The 21502-nt window shown below is 36.1% G+C and overlaps 1 protein-coding gene across 4 annotated transcripts in view; it reads left to right on the forward strand.

The window, feature by feature from the left end:
• LOC132197791 (uncharacterized) overlaps nucleotides 1-21502 on the forward strand; it is a 70393-nt gene that overhangs the window by 34181 nt on the left and 14710 nt on the right. For all 4 annotated transcript variants that reach the window (XM_059621335.1, XM_059621336.1, XM_059621338.1 and 1 more), the window contains 2 exons: nucleotides 14177-14365; nucleotides 17326-17462. In XM_059621335.1, the coding sequence (XP_059477318.1) occupies nucleotides 14179-14365; nucleotides 17326-17462 (324 nt within the window). In that variant the 5' untranslated portion in view covers nucleotides 14177-14178. The remainder of the gene's footprint in view (nucleotides 1-14176; nucleotides 14366-17325; nucleotides 17463-21502) is intronic.

Here is a 21502-nt window from a genome sequence, read left to right on the forward strand (position 1 = left end):
GGTCTCAATCGAGAATAATAGCGCGAGTGGTATCACCACACAAAGGGGAAGAAAGGGCGCGTTGGGCTCTGCACGCGCCCGCTCTGCGGAGAGAAAGAACTGCTCAATAGCCGATCAATATTGACAACAACCGCCGGCAAAAATACCCTCATCTTACAACACGTTTGCTCTGCTCTCTTATAAAATAAAATATGGATCCCGAACAAAATTATATGCCCGGCTCGCGTAATCCCATTAATGCTCCAAACTTGCGCCGCGAAACTTTGCAATCAATTCTCGTCGAGGGGGTGACTTTCCTGGCGATGGCGTCTCCATTTTAATTAGGATGGAGGGATAATTAGAAAGAAAGTTTGCTTCTCAGCAACCGGAATAATTTCACCTGATTTAAAGGAAGTTAATGGCTTTGATTTGATGGCAAAATTAGTGGGCAGAAAGATAGATGAACGCCAATAGAAACTAAAGTCATTTTAAATTTACCTGATCAGATTATATTTGACGTTCAGGGATAGATTTTAAATCAAATTCCAAGGTACACTTTTTGAGGTGAAAATTAAAAATTTCAGTTTATCATATCAAATGATTTTATGTATACAAAAACTAACCACTTACGAGCGTATTATACTCCTGGTTCAGATCTGGTTCAGAATTGGTGCAAAAGTAGTTTAGACCTGGATGCAGAACAGCTGACCCGGTTCTGCACCAGTTCAGTACCATTTTTGAACCAGGTCTGCACTAATTTCTAAATTTGGAAAATTTTGTTACGAAAAGTTTTCACAAGCCTTAAAAAATACGGTTTTTGCATTAAAAATGCCCCGAAATGGAATCGGAACAAATATCTATTTTTCGACTATTTTTTTCTTCTAATTTTTCCAACAGTTAAATTTTTTTTGGAGCCTATGCAAGTATGCAGGAAAAATCTAAAATTTGGACTAAAATCAAGATTATTGTTCAAATTTTACAAAATAAACTTTGCCTGTTTTTTATTAGACAGTATTCATTTTTTTCATTTTCCATCAATACCATAATTTTCAATATTTATCTATTTCTTATTTCTGATCTACAAGTAATACAATTTTTAGTATAAATCAAAACATAATTATTAAACACTATTGAGGAATGGCAACTTTCAATATATCCAGCTCGTGCCATGTTTTCTTTGTGTGCGTTCGCAGTATTTTCCATCATATTGATATATATTTAAATGCGCTTAAAATCCACTTCCGAAATCCAACGAGTTCTCACATAAATTTCACGATGGCATTTCGCGGCCTCTCCCGAATTTCCTTCTTATATTCCCGAATCATATCTTCCGAGATTTACGCCCGCGCGCCATCCGCAATTTATCGCCGACGTTAAGAGGCATGGAATGTGACAGGCGTGTATTTATTTCGAGTGTGTTGGCGCCTCGTTTGAAATGCGAAAATTTCGGGAATTAATGGTGCGGAAAAAGCAATTAACTCGATCCGCAAAGATAAAATGCCCCTCCGCGCAATCGAGCGTGGAAAAACTGAGCGCACATTGAACGGAGAGAAGCGCCTTTTGTTTGTCGCCGGCGTAAAATTCTTTTATCAAACAGCGAGCGAATTTTCGGCTGTAGCAACATAAACATCTGCTTTTGAAAGAGACGTACTTATACACGTCAATTCGCCCCAAACTCGTTTACAGCAAACGCGGAAAGCAAAGGTTTTCGCGATTTGTGTTTAGAGAGAGACGCAGACTTGCTCACAAGAGGGAACAACGCTAATTTTCTTGCAATTTGTAGTTGCAAAAAAGTGTTGAAGAAATTGGCAATATTTTTTGTTGAAGAAGAAATCTGGTTTTTATTCTGAAAAAAAAAGGTTCATAGTGTTCAATTTTAGTGCAAAAAATTGCATTATCTTAACATATATTGTAAAATTTACTGAAAAATGAAACTGATTTATTTTCATTACTATGCAAGTTAATGAACGATTTAATGAACCTTGATATATTTAAATTGCATGTTTTGATGCTTACTTATTTATTTTAAATTTAATTTATTGTTGTTCTAAGAAAATCTTATTATCTAAAATGAAAATATTTAAAATTTATTTAGTTATTAATTTTTCTACGGTTACATTTGAATACCTCTATTGCTGCAAGTAGGCTATTCGTTCCTTTGTAAATTTTTTAAATTATTTTTAACATTAGTGTTTGCAGTTCCGAGTGAAATGCTGTTTCGCAGGTTGCATATCTGTAGCAGTTTTATTTTTTGTGAGGCATTATTATTTAATTTATTTTCTTCAATTCATTATTGCTGCAAATGGGCCCATTTTAAATAGTTATTTACAACGAAAATAGTTATTTCTGCATTGAAGATTTGTGGCGTTCCCTTTTTGCAAACAACGAAAATTCGTACGCGCTGTTTATCACGTTACTCTCTCTATCTCGTAATTGAAAGCTCTGCATCAACTCCCGCGTATGTACATTTCCACCGGCTTTTATTGTGGCAAATTTACGCTTCCACGAGCGTGCAGAGAGACCATTATAAATAATAATGATTTGCTCGGGCCCCCGTACAATAATCATGATTTAATCCGGCCTCTCCAGCTCGCTGCGAGTTATAGAGATGCTGCGGCTCAATAAATTAATCCGGCCCTTCATTTTGCCGAATCTATTATGCATATCGTTTACTTTGGGGCCGCTCCAAGAGCTTTTGCTTCCCCCAGAAGACGGCGGCTTTTGTTTTTGGGTAAGGTGCGGAAATCGAGTTAGGCGCTGAGTGAAAATAAGGTGGGTGGAATGAAGAGGCAGGTGGAGAGGAAAACGCCGGTCGATCGCTCAAAGCAACCTGCCTTGTCAAAAGTAGAGACGAAGAGAAAAAGCAGCTTGCTATAATTAGTTTCTATTCGCAAGAAATGTATATATGTACGACGTGTAATTAAGAGACGCCCTCTTTAGAGTCTTTACAAATGCAAATAAACATTCTCGAACAAGCGCCATCGTTTTCCTCTTTTATTAAAAAGCCTTTGAAATGCGGCGGCTCGTTGGAAATCCGATTGTTGGTGCAGGAAGAGATGAAAAATTACGAGCTTGTTAATTTTTAAAAGGATTTTTCCACTCTTTGACTTCAAATGCCTGAAAAAACTAATCTCGGTTGAAACAATTATTGGGGCGGAATGGTTTAGGAACTTATACCATGCAAAATTTTCTTTGTTTTAGGACAATATATGACTGATTTATGAAACTCTGCTTTTATTTAATTGTATTTTAAATTCAATTAAAATTACATAATTGATTCTTGCTATATTTTTAAACTAGAATTTTTTCATAATTTTCAGTCTGGATTTTTTTTTAAATAGCAACATTATTTGCGCTCTGTGATGATTTTAAGAATATAATTGAAAATAAAATAATAAAACTGCTTTTTGGTAATAATATCTTTTTCATCAGAATTAATTATTAAACATTAATAATTAATACCACTTGCCGCACTTAAAAATTGCCCTCCACTAATTTTGATTTTTTTTTATCAGCTCTGAACGCTGCAAAGATAATTAATTATTGTTTTCCGACTTTTCCGTTGCGAACTAAAAGGTCAGTTGACCAATAAAAAAACATGGAATTTATGGGGTGGAGAAAAATACGTTTAATTTAGCATCTCCGCAGTTAGTCGCCGGCCGCTTTTACATTAATCCCACATTTCCATTATTAATTTTAATTTCGAGCGGCGCCTCTGCTCTTTCAGCTGCCGACGGACGCAATTTTTGACACGGTGCCAGAAGCGATTTGAAACAAAAACGGGCACCAGCCGAGAGAGCAAATTGGCCAAAATGTGTCCACGTTCGTCTCCCTCCCGCTGGCGTGTGACGGTCACATATCGACGTTTTCTGATCCTGCCATGCTTTTAATAATAATAATCATGAAAGCCGCCGCCGCGTGCACATGGACCCGGAACGCACTCGAAGCAGCTTGCTACGTATTCGCGCAGTAATGATGATATTGGAAATGTGCCAGCCGCTTTGCAACGCCCGAATGAGAGAAGACGAAGAAGGAAGGGAGGCTCTCTCGCGCAATCCATTTTCCCTAACCGGAGCAGAGAGAGAGCAGCTCCTTTTCTATTCTTTTTAGCTACTGCTAAAATATCTAAAGGGCCAAACAAAAAGCGCCGTGTTCATCTTTCTGCAAGACAAAAACCTGATGATGCCAAGAAATTTATATTTTATGGATGGGGAGAGCTGCTCTTCTCGCTTCTTTTTGGAATACATAATATCCAGAACAGGCTGCATCTCTCCTCCTTGTAAACACAAATGTACTTTAGTTCGGCCAAATGGTTATGTCGAGCGAGTAAAAATTTATTCATTGATTTTGTTGGGCGGAGCTGTTGTTCACTCGACCGGAGATAAGACGCTCTTACACGTTGCTGTTGTTGTTGCGGAAGATCACATAAATTCGTCTAGAATTTTTCTTTATTTATTTGCACGCGCTTTTTATTATAAAGAATGTGAGATTTTTGGCTTGCGTGGCGCTTTATTTATCGCAAATGCAAATTTATGTGCGTAAAATAGTTACCAGCAAAACCGCGAGCTCGTAAACTTCCTGCCCAGTGCTTAAACGGGCATTACTTTGTGACTTTTACAATGCTTTAAAACCGACAATAAACACGTTTAAATTTTGATTTGTGATTTTAGAATGAGACTAATGATTATTAACTTGTTGGCTTAATTTTCTTAATATTCTCCACAAGAAAACACTTTAAAAGAAAAGGTGAAAATTTTCAAATTTCAGTAAATCACCTTATCTTCGAACTAAGGTTTAAAGTTTTTCTCTATCTTGCAATTTGAGAACAAAAATGACCACGTTTTAAAAGGAAATTACAAGCCTCTTCTTGTTTGCTATAATTTAGGTCACAAGAAGAAAGAGCTGCACCCCTATTTTAAAGCGAAAAGGTCAGCCCAGCTGCATTGAAAAATTAGTTTCGGCTTGATTGATGAATCAAGTAAAAGGAAAAGGCGGGAAAAGGACTAAAAGTGCAACAGCCTTAAAGGTAATATTTTAATAAATGGCTGGAGGAATTTTTGGAGATCTATATTTTGATTTCTGAATTACGAGTCAGAACAGAATGATTTCAAATCAATCTAAATAAAATAACTAAATTTATATTCTGTGATTTTATTCCAATTTTAATGTACAAAACAGAATGCTTAAAAAAAAATTAAAACCGCAATTTTTTTGCCTTTCATGAGTTTTTTTTGTAAATAAATGATTAAAAATATTAATTGGCGTTTGGCGTATCATATTTTGTTAATATTGCTCTCTTTGAAAATATTCTTTAGCAGTTCTTGACTATAACAAAAAATATCTTAATGAGTTTAGTTTAGAAAGAAAAAAAAACCCATATTAAAAATAAAAATTAAAAATGATGAAAAGTGAAGCCGCCAACGTAATTTTACACACTTTGAATTATCACAAGTACGTCAATAAACCAGTCAGCAAACTTTTCACCTTGTGCGATTTCAAGACCTAGATATATACAATTTCAATATTGGTTGAAAACTCGATGCGCGAATTTGCGAACTCGACGAGATCGAGTTTTCGCGATAAAATCACTCCAGCGCCGTTATTTCTAATTGAGCATCTGCAGCCCGAGGGCATTGAAGATTGTTTTTAGCCGGCGATTGGAAGGGAGGGAGCCTTTTTCCGAATGATTAAAGGCAATAATAACAAATCGAGCCCCAGGCGGATCGAAAGAGAGCGCAGGACTTGTTCATTCGTCTCAGGCACACCGGTCTCGGCAAAAAATCATACAATCCAAAAAGTTTCAGCCTCAATTTCCGGCAGCAGTTTTTTCGTCGCAATTAAACGCAAGCCGTCCATCATGGCGGCTGAAAAAAGAAAAAGCTAGAAAAAGGGTGGACGACGTCGGAATATATAGGACTGGCGTTATTGGATTAGAAGGCGACCGGCCGCTCATCTGCAAACAGAAAACAAACCGAAATTGATTTTGCAGCATCAGCGCGTTCAGCCGGGCGCGAGACGAGGTTAGATATAAATTATTACACGGTCGGCCGACATAGGTGTGACAGCTATTTGGCATTCGCGTTGGATTCGCGTGTGTCCCGTAAAGAATTTAGAGAGACTGCACGTCGAGGCATTAAGGAGTTTATAAGGTACCTGAACCGGAACACACACCCAGAGATCAACCCTCGGGGTTGAGTCAACATCAGCATGCCGGCGATAAAAAGTTTGCGAGCACGCCCCGTGTGTCACACCGAGCTATCTAATGTAAGCGGATTTCAAAGTGTAAAACCGCAAAGTAGGCACTTATATGAGCGAAAAAGCGCCCGAGACCAACTTTTAATACGCTCAAGTGCGAACTCCAATAAAATGGATTCGCTTCGGCGCGACGTGCTCTCTCTCTGCGCTGGTGTTTGCTCCCCATGTATATTCTACACGCCCTTCTATGCTAGATGTGTAGATAGTTATTGCGGTGCAGATGTCGCGTTCGGTTTGTAGTACACATGTTGCAAATGATGTAGACGTGGAGAAACTGCTGGAAATTTATATTTGATTATCTGTTAGATATGTGTATTATACATATAGAATTTGCAGGTGATTTATTTCATTTTTTTTCTCTTTGAATAGCATAAATTTTAAAGAGTTAAAAAATCTAGAAAGGAGCTTGGGTTGATTTTTTTTTCGCTGGGGTTGCAAAAAGTTTGATATTATTTTGAATTTCAAAACTTTTTAAACAGTGTTTATTTTGTTATTTATTATTTTTTTACTTTAAATGATACTAAAGCCAATTTTTTTGAGGGGAATATTACTTTTCAATTTAATTATAAAAAAATAACAACGTTATTGCCGCGTCAATCGTGTGTCTGGCGTTTCAGCTGTGACAATTTTTCTCATCTTAAATAAATTTTAATTTATAATTGAATAAATAATAAAGGACTAACGACAACATTCATTAATATTAAAAATTATTAAATGCCACGCTGAAAATTTAAGCCATTTAAAATCTCCAATACATGAGATTGTCGTGAAAACGGTCGGAAATTTATATTTGATTTTTTTTTACGTGTAAGGAAATACATATAATATGTTTCCACAGATGAGATTATTGATGGAGGTTTGACGCGTAATGAGAAGGCCATTCCGTTTTCCGACCGCGCGAGTGATATAAAAAAAGCGGGACCGAATGAGAAATGAGCTGGCGGCGAGTTTTTGCGCGTCGACTAAAATAATATCGTGTCACTTCTTTTTGCGGCAGCTTGTTTGCCGCGGACAAAAAGCGGTGCATTTTTGTGTAATGTTACACGATTTTTTTGGCCCCTGTCACTTTGAGCTTTGGGGTGTTGCTCACATTTCATTGCCGTTCTTCATCTGCCTCGGATCCTTTGTGCACAAAATTAGACCCACTTCCCTATATTGAACGCATCTTTTTATAAGTTAAATTTTTTCCAATGAATAACACCGCTGGATCTTTGGATTATAAAATATTTTTACTATAGAAATGTATTTTTCTTACAGTTAGTATATTTTTAGTTTGAGCCTGAAATAATTTTGTTTTAAATTTTACAATTTTTCTGCAGAAGAATTGGGACATTTACGTGTTTTTCTACTACTTTATTTTGGGAGAGATAAATACCTTTCGTGCATTATAAGGGCCGTTAAAGGTGATTTCAATCTATTTTTAAAGCATAGAGTCGCATTGATGGATTGGGTATTCAAAATTTTAGTCTTTGTTAAAATAAATAGAAAGAAATGCATAAGTAGTATTCTTTATTTTTATGCGGTTTATAAAAAAAGTTACCAACTTTTTCCGACTGTAAATCTGAAATTAAAACATGTTATCAAACCATTTTCATCACGCTTTGTTAAAAAAATCTTTACCAGGAAATTCTCCTTTATTCTTGCAACACAAATAAAAATATGCATCAGAAGAAAAGAATGCACTCTTTTCAGCTCTTTTTATCAAAGGATATTAATTTTTATGTGTAGGCAGTGTTTCATCAAAAAATTCTTTCTGACAGTGCGCGTTTTCAGCTCTCAAGAGAAGCACAAAAAGATCATTATTAATTACTACTGGGATCAAGAACATTAAAAAAGAGCTCTCAAAAGCAATCTCCAGAAAATAATATAAAGAAAAAAGCTCCCTTCCGAGAATTTATCTGTTTGACAATTTGCGGTTGCATAAAGCTTCCCAATAATTCCAAATCAATACCAAAGCTCTCCCTCCATTATTAATGAATTCCACGAATGTATAGAATCGAATATCAAATGAACCCACTTCCAATTAGTTCAATTAGAAAACGTGGTGCAGAATCAGATTTCTTTGGCTCCAATGAATCACGTACCGGAGAAGCCTGCTTTTAATAATCCGGATAATCACTGCAGTAAATTTCGCCGGAGTGTTCACCTTAATTATAGCAAATCCAGGAGCCGAGGGAGCGCAAGGGAGAGAGCAGTGCATTAATATTAAATAATATGACGGGGCTGCATCGACCCGCAGAGGTCGCGCGCGTGAATGGAAATATGAGCAGTCGTACTTTATTCGGCGAGCAAATTCCGAGAGAAGCGCAATCAATATGGGAATGGTGCGGCCTGCAATGCACTCGGCGGTTTCCCGAAGCGCGAGAGCAATTACGGTGACCGCAAACGCCCTCATTCAAACAAACTGTTGACTGGCTGGCTAATTGAGACCTGCTGCCCGACGCCGGCCGAATAATATTTTCGTTGGCTCTGCACAAAAGCGCCGACTTGCTTTGCTGGTTTTTCACTTGGGCCCGCTTGTTGTTTTTAGACCAATTTTATTATTTCCGCCCCCGCCGCTAATGGAAAACCCTCTCTGAGTGTGGCGGACGAATTTTTTATCCAGAGTGCGCACCTCTCCGAATTGAAAGCTTAGTCGCAAAGGTTAAATTGGTCCGCGTGGTTTTTTTTCTACATTCTCTATATACTGGCCCTCGTTTGTTAATGGAATTTTTAAAAAGCTTTCAATTGAAAATAAAAACCAATGATTTCAGCAATACGAAATAAAAATCTCTGCTTATCTAAATAAATAAAATGAATGAAATATAATAAATAGATTATAATATTGAGGAATTTTTCTTGAATTAAATTATTTTTGATAGAATTAAACAATCAATATTAATTATTATTTCAAACAATTATATTTGGAGTAAAATTCGTTTATGAAAAATATAATTGCCTTCGTATTCCTCTTCGTTTTCTTGCTACTTTGATATTATTTTTGTAATTTTTTGACAGACGCCTGTGATTCGTCGCAAAATTTGTGTGCGTAATGGCGATTGTTAAACGCTAGATTTTATTTTCGTGCAACTCTGGCGCGCACTCAACCTGTCAGAGATAAAAGTTTCAGTGTTTGAACAGGAGTAGGGTAGCTATTTAGGTGCTCACTTTCGCTTTGCAAAATATGAGAGGGCGCAAAAATAAAAGCCTAAAAAGCCTTTGACGTCAAACTGTTGGCAAAATTTTCCTCCTTCGCAGAGCGCTCTGTGCAAATACAGAGTTTTCGCGAAGAGGTGATTGAGTTGACGCTCTTGTAACAATGTTATCACGTCGAAAATTGACGCACTCATTAAATAAAATCACTTAATGAGTCTGTCTTTCAACCCGAGGAAACAACCAATTTTCTGAATAATTTTTCGATAGATTTTAATCTTGTTGTATTTATTTTTGCCAAACAAGGAAAATCTCTCGCTCTCATTTGCAGGCAAAGTTTGTGTTTTCTTAGAGTGGAATCACAACGACTGCTTTTGCAGAGACGAGGAAAGGAAATGCCGGTGAATTAATTTAGACAAAACTCATCTCGCCGTTGTCATTTGTGCGGGCGCAGAAACGTGACCCCGGAAAAGACTCAATATTGCGGCGCGGAAATTCGGCACGTGCTCGCTTAAGTAATTTGTTTTAATTGCGTTTTGCGCGCGAATTGCTGAGTGCAGTACTAATTAAGTAAAGCACATGCGGTTGTGATGTTCATTTAGTTCTTCCGCAAAAATTATTTCTAAATTGCGGCGCTGATGTAAAATCCCACAAACTTGAGGTTTGAAAAATTAGAAAATTATGGAAAAAATTTAAAATTTGGAATTGATTTTGAAATAATCTGAAACCCCTTGTTGAATTTTTAAGTAAATTTAGATTGCAATAAATGACCAAATATTTTGTTAAATTAATTTATTGACAAATATTATTGGTGATTTGAATTTAAAATCGGCTTTTTCTCGACGAGTTTTTTGAGCTTTTTATTGTGTAAGAAAAAAATGTTTCGGCTGCGGGCTGTGAAATCATTATGACAAGAAGAAGTAAAAATTAATCTTTTATGTAGAGAGAGATTTTTTTTCTTTAACATTAAACAACTCACAAAACCCATCGAGGAAAAGCAGATTTTAAATTCAAATCACCTTGATCGTAAAATTCTACCACAAATTTAATTTTTTCAATAAATTTTACAAATCTTTCAATGAAACATTTTTCTTTTAATTTATTTCTCAAAATAAAATAAAATGAATTAACTGATCAAAACTTTACCAACCAAATTTTTTCAAAACGTAGAAATACATGGTATTTTCAAACAATACTAATGCATTTAAATGTGAAATTAACATTGTTATCGTTTCAAATTCCCAACGACATGCAAGAGGCGTTTAATTGGTGTGAAAATTCAGCAATGTGATTTTTAGCGGAGCGTTTTAATCATCGTCTGGCGCCCATTCAGCTGGCGAGAGCAGCCTCGGGGCGCTTAATCCCCTGTAAGCCTCTCGCCATCTCCTGCAAACACACACTCGTATAATCATCGCTCGCTCGTCTCCTCTTTCAAAAATGCCTTCTTCTTTTGTGCGCGGCCACACGCTTGCATATTATTGAAAAGGCATTCTTATGCGCGCGCGAGTGGCGAAAAGAATAACGCACGCACCTCGCCAAGGCGTTTGTATATTTGCACGAGGAATTTGCGTGGAGGAGCTTTTTGTGTCGCGCCAGAAAATGGGTCTTTAAAGAGGGCTTTGCTCTTGAATAATAATTCGGGCCATCAACGCTCGCCCACGTTGTTGTTGCGGCTGCTCAAAATCACAAAGTCGTTTTGTATAAAACCGACTGGATCGAGCGAGAGAGACAAAAACAACTCGTCGGCAAACACATCGCAGATCTGCGCGAAAACGGCGTAATGGGAAAACCGCATCATTATTATAAATGCCTTGTTTGCAATGGTAATGGAGCCGAGAGAGAAATTTGGAGAGATTGCACGGCACACGGGCTAGAGTAAGAAGAAGTGATATTTGCTCTGGAGCACTCCCGTTATTTGTCAATTACGAGCAGACACTGATGTCTAATTAATTTTGATGTGTCAACATGGAAATAAATTATATTACTATTGTTTATTTCACTCAACTTCAATTGAAACGGTTCTATGTGGCTAGGATATTATAATTTTAATTTATGACGATACACGTAAATTAGAAATGTTACGCAATAATAATTGCAAGCTGATATTTATGTTAAATTTATTTATAATGAATTTTGATCCAATTTTTCTGAATGATGCAATTCTTCGAGAAAAAACCCAGCACCAAACTAGGTTTGAAGTCGTGCTTAAATTTCACCGTTTTTTTTTTTTAATAATTCATTGAATATCTTCTAGCGAAAATTGTGTTTGAAAATTTATATTATTTTCTATTACAATTTTTTAGTCTTTTTTTTCTTCTAATATAAACGTTCTGGTTGTATCAAGAATGAAGAATGATCAATTGATTTTTTTCATGTCAAAATTTCATGAAATAGGAAGATTGAAAAAACTTCCAAAATTTGAATCTAGTTTCAAGATCACGTAGAAAAACCGAGTTATATGAACTTCTACCGCCGACCAGGAGGCTGAATTTTGCACTTGACCTCTGGTTTGCTGGTTGAAAAGGCAATTTAACTGCGATGAATCAAGTTAGCTAAGGCTTTTGGGTCTCATTATATTCTATATAAAGAATAAAAAACGCAAAATAATAAAAATGTTGGATAAAAATGAAAATGGAGAGCCAATTGGAGAAAGATTGAGAATTTGGAATTCAATCTTTACATGGAATGATTTGTAAGGATTCAAACTTCAAACCCCTTCAAATTTAATTGAATTCTATGGGAATATTTTTTTCTATTTTCACTACTTTAATTTTAATTTTTTAGCTTAAATTCAACCCAATATTTTGGAACAAATAAAATTCGCATTAAAGCGGCCACGTTAAAGGAGGTGTCTCCTTTTCGTGTCTCAGTTTTCACTCACTCAGCTGGAATAAAATTTTCGCAGAGCAGCGTGTCAAAGAGGGTTCTCATGTACAAGATATGCACACGCGCCGGTGCTTCTTTGAAATGCACACACTTGACAAATGCCTCTCGGTGCGTCTTTATGACCGTTTTTTTTTCGGCAGACATCATTGTTATGCTCTGTTTAACGAGAAAGATCCTCTTCCGGCGCACACAACGTGTCTTTCGGAATAAAAATTTCCGAGTGGAAAATTGCCGCGCACGACGCCGTCTGCATAAATATTTCCGCGGCTCTTGCCGCTAAAAAATGGTCTGACCTTTCTAGCTGCTCGCGCATTTTTAACAGAGGCAGTGTCGTATGTGTGTATATTCCCGGAATTGCACGTTTGAAACGCACACGTTTCATAACAAAACTCAGGGCAGAACGACGGGTTAATATTTCACGAGACCACGCTCGCTCTCTCACATCTTCAGATCTTCTTCGCTCGACTTGAATAAGAGATCAGAGGAGGCGCATGCAAAAAACAGTCGCTCGCGAACAAGGGTTGATTTTTCATCCCTCGCTCGCCCCTTAAATATGTCAGTCGGGAGTAAAAAGCTTCGGCAACATCCATTTACGCGCCGTCGGAAAATATCCGCACATTAGTTGCGAGCTCGAGAGGTATCAGTTATCTCGGGCCCGTTTCTTTCTTTTTGCCCTTTCGCCGCCGCCGCCTCGCGCCCCTCTCGAACCTAATCCATCACCAGAACACGCGGCCAACACTGGCGTGTAACACAATCCCAAATGCACCCACGCTGACAACGACCGAGCCGCTGAAAAAAAACTGGGAAAAAAATAAAACTATGGAGCTTTTTTAACTTAAAACGGGAGGCACGGTATAATTTTTATAAAAAATAAGAGTTTTTGTAAAACATCACATCAAAAAGAGTCCTTTAAAAAAAGAGATAAGTTTTTATTATTAAATTAAGGATGTTTTTTTTTTTTTAATTGTTTATCCCTATGTTTATGTTTTTTAATTTGTTTTTAATATTCAATTTTTCGCGTATATAGAAAAAAAGACTAAGTTTGAAAAGTATTAAATAAAAATGTAGCAATTTAGTAATTTAATTTTGACATTGTTGAAATAAACATATACACAAACTGCATGTTGTAAAAAGATAATGAATCATCTCAGTATTAGAAAAGTCTTTTTATTATGTCTCCTTAAAGCACCTCTCAAATCTTTCATTATCATAAAAAATGGATAACTGCTAATACATATAAAAAGGGGAAAAGGTTTGCGAATTTTGTCTGCTAGACTAAAAGTTACTCAAAATTTGAGCCTAAATATTAGTGGTCCATTTTACTTCAAAGCGTAAGTTTTTATCAAGAAATCAGTTCCCTAAGTTATTATTTAAATTCAAAGCATTGTAATTTAATTTTGTAAATTTTTCCGCAAAATTAATTATTTCTCATAACTCTGACATTCGCCCCCCCCCCCCCCCCATAAAAAAAGAACACGTTAGAATCGTTTTACACCAAGTTAATTTCGCATCTCCTTACCGTTTTCCACTAGAGTGAGCATATTATTTTTTTTTTCACATCATATTTCCACATTATATCGGAGCCGACGTGTGTGTCACGTTTATTATCCATATTGCGCTGCACGTATTGAGAATCAGCTTTTCCGAGCGAGCGCCGCGGAGAGTTTAATCAAATAAAACACCCGGTTGCCTGCATTGTTTCCCGTGACGTCATTATTCCAGGCGAACGATCCAATTAGGGTGTGCGAGTCTCTCTCTTGCTCGCTCGCTCGCTCGGGCTGCTCCTCGGCTAATGCAGAATTAAATTTGCAGGCCGACTTCGTGCATATTTTATTCGAGCCCCCGAAAGCCACACCTCGATATAGTCGTCGGTTTTGCTGGCACTGCGGTTTCACTGACAAGGGATTTGTTTTCGGTGTTGCAGGAATGGTTCCAGCATGGCCGCCGCCGCGGCTCTACCCTCTGCTGCTGTTGGCTGCGGTGGCCACCTTTGCGGCCGCCTGCAGAATCTCCGAGTTCCAGTGCCGAAATGGACGCTGCGTCCAACTGGACCGTTACTGCGACGCGCACGACGACTGCGGCGACAATAGCGACGAGCCAAAGTTTTGCACAGGTATGATGATTCACATCAACTCTTTTACTTCAAGCAAAGTGAGAAACGGGATTTTTTCTTCAATAATAACAGTTCTTAAAAAGAAAAAAATATTTAAATAAAAAAGAGACAATTAATTTGCTGAATATATTTTTTAACAATATTAGAAATATAAACAGTAACAAGCAATTTATGGTATTTTTTTTAACTCTGGTGATAAAACATTTTTAATTTGTAAATCCGGGCATTTTATAAATATTGCACAGTTTACACAGTTACCCATGGTTGTGGGTTGTAATATGAAACTCAAACAAAACACAAATAATTAATTCCCCGATTTGTGTTTGAATGGATTAATTTACTTTTGTTGCATATCTAGTCTCTGTATCTGCAAAACAACAAGAAAAGAAAGAGCCGACGTAAAAAAACAACAACAACAACGAATCTCACATTCTAAACTATTTCTGAATCTTTTCTCCTCATAGAAGAAAAATATTATAAACAATTATAAAGGAAGGATAAATTGATCTGAAGAATGCTTACCTAGCAGGTGAAAAGGTGGAATAATAAAATTAATTAGTTATGGGAAAAAAAACAAATTTCTGTTTTGTGTGGTAGAAACTTTTGTGCCGGAAAGTTTTTTTTTTAATCCAAACAAAAGTAAAGAAAAATGAGCTAAAACAGAGCATAAATTCAAGCAGAGCAACATGGACATGCAATGTATCATATGAATTTTATTCTCATATGCTGTGTAAATGGAAAGAAAATTTAATTTTTTTCCCTCACTTTGAGAAGAATTGCGGCATCGACGTTTTTTTATCAAAGAATTTTTGTTGGCCATAATTACAGACAAAAAAGTACACGCTTTTTGCTTTGCTTGATGCATCAAAATCACAAAATTTTCAGACATTTTTTGCATTATTCGTGCATATGATTATATGAACCAAGTGATAAGAGAACTTATAAAATGCTTTGCACATGACATTTGACTCTGAAATGCTCATAGAAGTGTTTCTTCGAGTCGCTGAACCCAAAAATTTCTCGTCGCAATGTGAGCATTTTAATTTTTTTCTTTCAAAAAAGTTATTTATAACCGTTGTTAAGACAATCAGCTTCTTTTTTTCATCAATTTAAATTAAATTGTAAAACATTTTTTTTTTGCATCGTCCATTGCTAAATCAAAACTCCGAAACACATTTTTTTTGAATAGTTTAAGTTTATTTTGGGTAAAATTCATGAATAGAAAAACACATTCAAAATTATTATTCGATGAATGACTGTGAGATTAATTTAATCCAGCAACAAGGCCAAATCAACAAAAGGCATTATTTTTGAATAATTGAAAACAAAATAACATCGCCGGTGCATGAAATCAAACGCATGCAAACAAACAATAAAATCTCTCGCGCGCGCGCCACATCAAAGCCGCCGCTGATTCGAAATGGAAACCAAAACTAATTCCCACCTAATTTGATTCTGCGTTGGCCGCTCTCTCTCGAATGTTGTGCGAATAATTTAATGGACTGGTCTGCTGGGCCGACGACGGACAAAGCCGGGCGAAACTCCATTATTTTGTTGACACGGCCTGTCACACTCATGAATAGGTGTTTAATGAAAGGGGGCTTTTTACCGCAGCGACCCCCGCCGCGTGTCGTCGCTATCGGTGACAAAACGCGCGTCCATTCCCACCTTTGGCCCGGCATTAACGCCAAAAAATCCACGCAGCGGTGCAATTTTCGTCCAAACTTTATCGCCACTACCTTTTTCCACTCCGAAATGGGAACTTTTTTACACCTCGCTGTCTGTGTTGTTGTCTCTCTGCTGGTTGTAAAAAGTTTTTTGTAGCACAAAGTTAGCTTTATATGTGATAATAGGACGCGTAAATTGGGAAAAAAAGAAAATTCTCACAAAACTCATGCGAGACTTCAGTTATATCAAAGTTTTTGCCTATTTTAAATTGCTTTTACCACCTAAAAATTTGAGAAAACTTTTAATCGTTTAATTGCTTATTTAACTTTTAGAGAGATATAATCAGAAAATTTCTTTCTCCCTCAAGATATACTTAACGCAAAGGGCCGGTTCAAGAAGTAAAATGCTAAAAAAAAGAATCCTAAAATAAAAAATAATATTATGAATAGCTTTCATGAGCTTTTTTGTGGCATTATTATTAGAGCCCAGTGTTTTTAATAAAAATTTCAGAAAGGAATAGTCAAAGTATCTTAATTAATCTCTTTGTAAATTAGACATAAAATTAACACTTCTTTTTGTATTTCTTGTTGTCTATTGCTTTGAATAATAAATTTTTTAGTCATTCACTATATTGTTGAAAAATATATCTTGAATTTAAATATTTTTATGGGAAAAACATTTATACCAAAAACCTCTGCCTTATTGTTAGAGTGGCAATTTTTATGATTGCGCTGTGAATTTTTTTTTCTAAAAAACTCTTGGTTTTTCCCCTTGGAATGTTTAAAAAAAATCAACATCAAACTTAGAAGTTTTTATCACACCAACGCAATTTTTTCTTCAACTTACTAAATAATGTTTTATCCGATCTAAATATAATTACAAACGTTATTCAGCTGTAATTAAATATGATTAATTGATATGCTCAATTTGACTTACAATTAGTTCAGTATGCATAGCTGAAGTTTGTATATCTCCCGAACGAAAAGTTGAGTTTGGTTCAGTTAATAATAAAAAGCTTGCGATAATAAACACTTAATAATTCACGCGGTGAATTTCCGCGCTTGAATACAATAGACTGAAAATCAACAATGGGGGCATTTTTGATCAGGCCCGGCAACACAATGGCTTTTAAAATGCACAAAGTAGTCGACTCGGAATGTGTAGGACAAACAAGCCTGCGCCGCTAATGGCCGGCGTTATGCAACGCGCCGAGCACACGCGCGCTTTGCATAAATTCCCCGGAGGACGCGCGACGAATTCGTACGTATAATTCTGGCTGGTGTGTGTTCCAGCGTGCAACCGGACGTACTACGGTGACGTGGGCAAGACGTACGAGCTGGATCTGCAGAAGCCCCTGGAGAACCGGCTGCCCTTCCTCTGTCATCTCACGTTCACCGCCAACGGACACATTCACGGAGACCTCGTCCAGGTAGGAAACTCTCGTTTGACGTTCTCTCTCGCTCGTCCCATTCATATTTAAAGCCTAATGCGTTTATCATCGCCTCCCGGCTGTCCCGCCGGGCGCACTTTAAAGTGAAAAGGGACGCTTTCTATTTATCTTGGGAATTTCTAAAATGGGACTCTAGGTGGTACTAATATAAACTTCAGTATCTTTTTGATAACAAATAATAATTTTCTTTTTAGTTCAAATTAATTATTGGAAATCTTGTTTAAAAAATGAAATCCAAACTCAATAACAAAAGTCTTTCTGCTATTTATTGTTTTATAAGTTATTTATGTTCAAAAAGGAACTGGAAATTTTATCTCGTAGTTTAATTGTGTACTATTGTGTACAGTTATGTACAGTTACGTACGTTCCCTTTTTATGGAAAAGTGATAAAACAAAATAATTTAAATCAACTATTATAATTGTTTGATGAAAGAAAAATTTGGGAAATTGAGCTTGCAATTAATATGAAAAATTTTGTTTAAAATTCAACATAATCTATAAACGCTAAATTATTATTTTGAAAAAAACAGTAATTAACTCAATTAATTACATTTTATGAAATGATTTCATGATATTATTAAATTTGATCAATTGAAAATTTTCAAACTTTTAGCGAAGGCACAGTTTAGGGATGTGCAAAATCAGCTAAGCTATTTGTTTCTCCGTATATTGTCTTTTGATAATTAATTCATTAATTTTTCGATGCGAATGTAAGAAACTGTTAGAAATAATTAAATATTCGTTTGTTTCACGGAGATTTGAATAAACTCGCCTTTCCTCGATGGGTTTAAATTCTAATCACCATGAATCAATCCTAAAATTCTACCGAACATAAATTCATTTGTTTGTTTAATTTTAATAAAGAAAATTGATTAAATTAAAACTCGGCACCAGAGAGAAAATAAAAAAAATCTTTCCCTCTCCCTTTTATTGCTAGATTTTTTTTAAATTTAAAAAATTAATATTTGTCTCAAATTTGATTGAATAATTAAAATAATAAATGAGTAGGCCTGAAGAAATATTGCAGTTTGCGGTGACTTATCATAAACTACAAAGTATATTCACAGGCAGCAACTTATTCAAAATTCAAACTATTGGCGCAGGCACAAATAAAACCATCTCACGCGAGAAATTTTTATTTTTACCTTGTTCTCACGATCGATTGAGGTGCTACATTCAATTACCGATCTCGGCATCGCGCGTCTTCCTCGCTCCAACTTCGGATCAGGCGGTTTGTTTATTCTCTGGGCAGAGTTAATTAAATTCTGCGCGCAAACTGCTCCAGGTAGAGGTAATGCGAGTGAGCGAGTTCTCTCCTTTCCCCACAGAAATTCCAACGATTTTTTTTTCCGCCTGCTTTTCTTATTTTAATTCGCTTTCATTCAATCTGTGGAGAGGATAAGTGTTTGTGATTGCAGAGAAATTCAACAGCCTCTTTTAGATTTTTTTTATTATTTTATTTCCGTGTAAATCTCACACGTGGCGAATTTCCTCGGTAATAAATACCACGAACGCAAATAAAGTGTCGGTGGGCAGAATATTTCACTCAATTTCCGCTAGTATAATAAAATCGATTGAGGCCATATTTCATACTCGCCCTGACACGCCAACCTGGCTGCATAAATCAAGTCCGCAATAAAAATCTGCCCGGAATATATAAACATGCCTGTTGGTTATTAGAGCAGCAGAGACTTATTCGCAGAAAATTCCAAGCGCATTTTTCAACTCCGCGAGCGAATATGATGATAAAGCACGTTTTTATGAGCAGCTGCAAGGATTAGCTCAAAAGTGCGTGAAATTTATTTGAAAAGGGTCTGCTTTCTCTCTCTTTTGGACCAAAGAAGAAAAACAACGCAAAAAAGTTTGAAAGAGCGGATTTTAATAAAAGGCTAAATGAGCACCGAAAAGAAATCTTTTGATGCGAAGTCTTCCTTTTTTTTATGCGCGCGCCCCTCCTTAATAAAATATATATATTTTTTTACTGTCCAACTTTTCGCTTGCTAATCCCCGAAAGCGCTTTTTATGCATTATAAAGTGCGCACAAAGCCCAGCTGGTACTTGCTTAAGTTAATGCAAATGAGACACAGACGGATACGTGCGTCGCTCTTCTCACGAATATTAAAACCCTTTACGGTCCATCTCAAATCTAGACGACGTTGCAGACTGATTGAAATTTCCTTCTTTGATGGTGACATCTTTATATTGTTGCAAAATCTAACGGTTTTTTTAGAATCGCAAAAATTGTGTAGAAGACAATTTTTGACATAGATTATAGTTCTCCTATGTTATGTTTATACTCATATATTATGTAAAAGTTTTCATTTAATTTGGATTCTACATCGTATAAATTTGAAATCAAACTTTCAGTTCAAAAAGTTTTAAAAAGCAATTTTTTTAAATCTCTAATATAGCAAAATTTTGTATTTAATTTTTTTTTTATGTATGTTTGTTAGTTCTTTGTTCATTTTTTTTTAATAATTTATTTTTTTGTTTGATTTGTCATTTCCATGCTCATTTTTAATTTCAGTCTGAACATTTTTGTTGCAATCATTTTAATTTAAATAATTGAAATGATTGGAACAAAATGTTTGACGTAAATTATAATGTCAGATATTGAAATCTTATTGGTTTAATTAGGCTGATACGAGGAAACTCTTCAAATTTAACCTGGCAGATACTGATAAAAAAAGGAAAATTATCGAATTTTTCGCAAACTTTACATTGGAATAAATATTTTTGTTTAAATCAGCCAATGAGATGAAGAATAAAATTATTTGATTAAAAATCAGACACAAAATTATTATGTTGCTTCTAAAATTACATAGAAAAAAGTGTATAATTTGGTCCAGTCATCGGCAAGGGAGCTCCGGAGTGTCACACACAAAAAGAACGATGAGCCGCCAAAAGTAAAAGGTTGCGTGCAATTGACGGCGACGCTGTTTCAGTTTTCCACACGTTAATTGTTTTCTCATTAGAATAAAAAAAAATATAAAATGTGCAGAATTTCCTTAGAGTTTTATGGAAATTAAATTTACATTAAATATATTTCACATTCATTGAAAATCACAACGCAAAAAGTGTTAAAACCATTCAGGAAAAATATACGAAGAAATTAAAATACATAAAAACTTTCCAAGAAGCCTATAGAGTCACATGACCATGCCAATTTTCAAGCCCTTTCCTTCTATAAGGGGTTAAGTTATCCACGAATGAATCTTCTTCCGATGAATATACAATTTTTTACCGTATAAATCAAGTAATAAAATCTTGGAAATTGAATCCAAGAGTAAAATTATCATAAGCATTAACATTTTGATTATTGGAATTTTAAATTTAAAACAAAAAGTTTCTACAGTAGTTTTTTTTTCAAGTTGTCGCGTGTTAGCTTCACTAGCCGCCAACGCAGCTAGCTACTGAGCCCTGGCGCCTCGACAAGGCCCGCGACCTGACCAGGGAAAAATTTTTGGTGTTCTCTAGCTAGAAGAACTTTTTTTAGTTTTTATTTCTACCTACAACTGCACCTCCACCCAATTACAACCAAAAAACCAAAAATTAAAACACAATTACTTACAAATTCTCAACACAATACCATTTTTTGCAGCTGTCTTCTTCTTCTTTTTTCTTTCTTCGTAAAAAAAAAACTGAAAAAACGTAAAAAAAAACGCACACACTAACACTGGCACAACCGAATTGAACGGGGAACGGTGAACGGTGGGGGGGTTTACGATGACCCAGAGGTGAGACCCTGAGCGTCACCTGCTGGGGCGCGGGGCTCGAACCCGAGCCGTGGGCCACCACGATAACCGAATTCTGTAGTAGTGTTTACTACTGTATGCGAGACCGAAATCGGGTCCCTACCAACTTCCGGAGACCTTTCAGGGCGTACGGTACCCTTGAGACATGCAACCCCGATGCCGCGACCCAATTACCTCAAATTCCGAAAATACCTAATTAGTGCATGGAATACAAATACATCACCATTAAATAACAAGATCACAATAAACACTGGCACAACCGAT

Source organism: Neocloeon triangulifer, unplaced genomic scaffold, assembly GCF_031216515.1.
Source record: "Neocloeon triangulifer isolate White Clay Creek 2 clone unplaced genomic scaffold, ASM3121651v1 ptg000012l, whole genome shotgun sequence".
NCBI lineage: Eukaryota > Metazoa > Arthropoda > Insecta > Ephemeroptera > Baetidae > Neocloeon > Neocloeon triangulifer.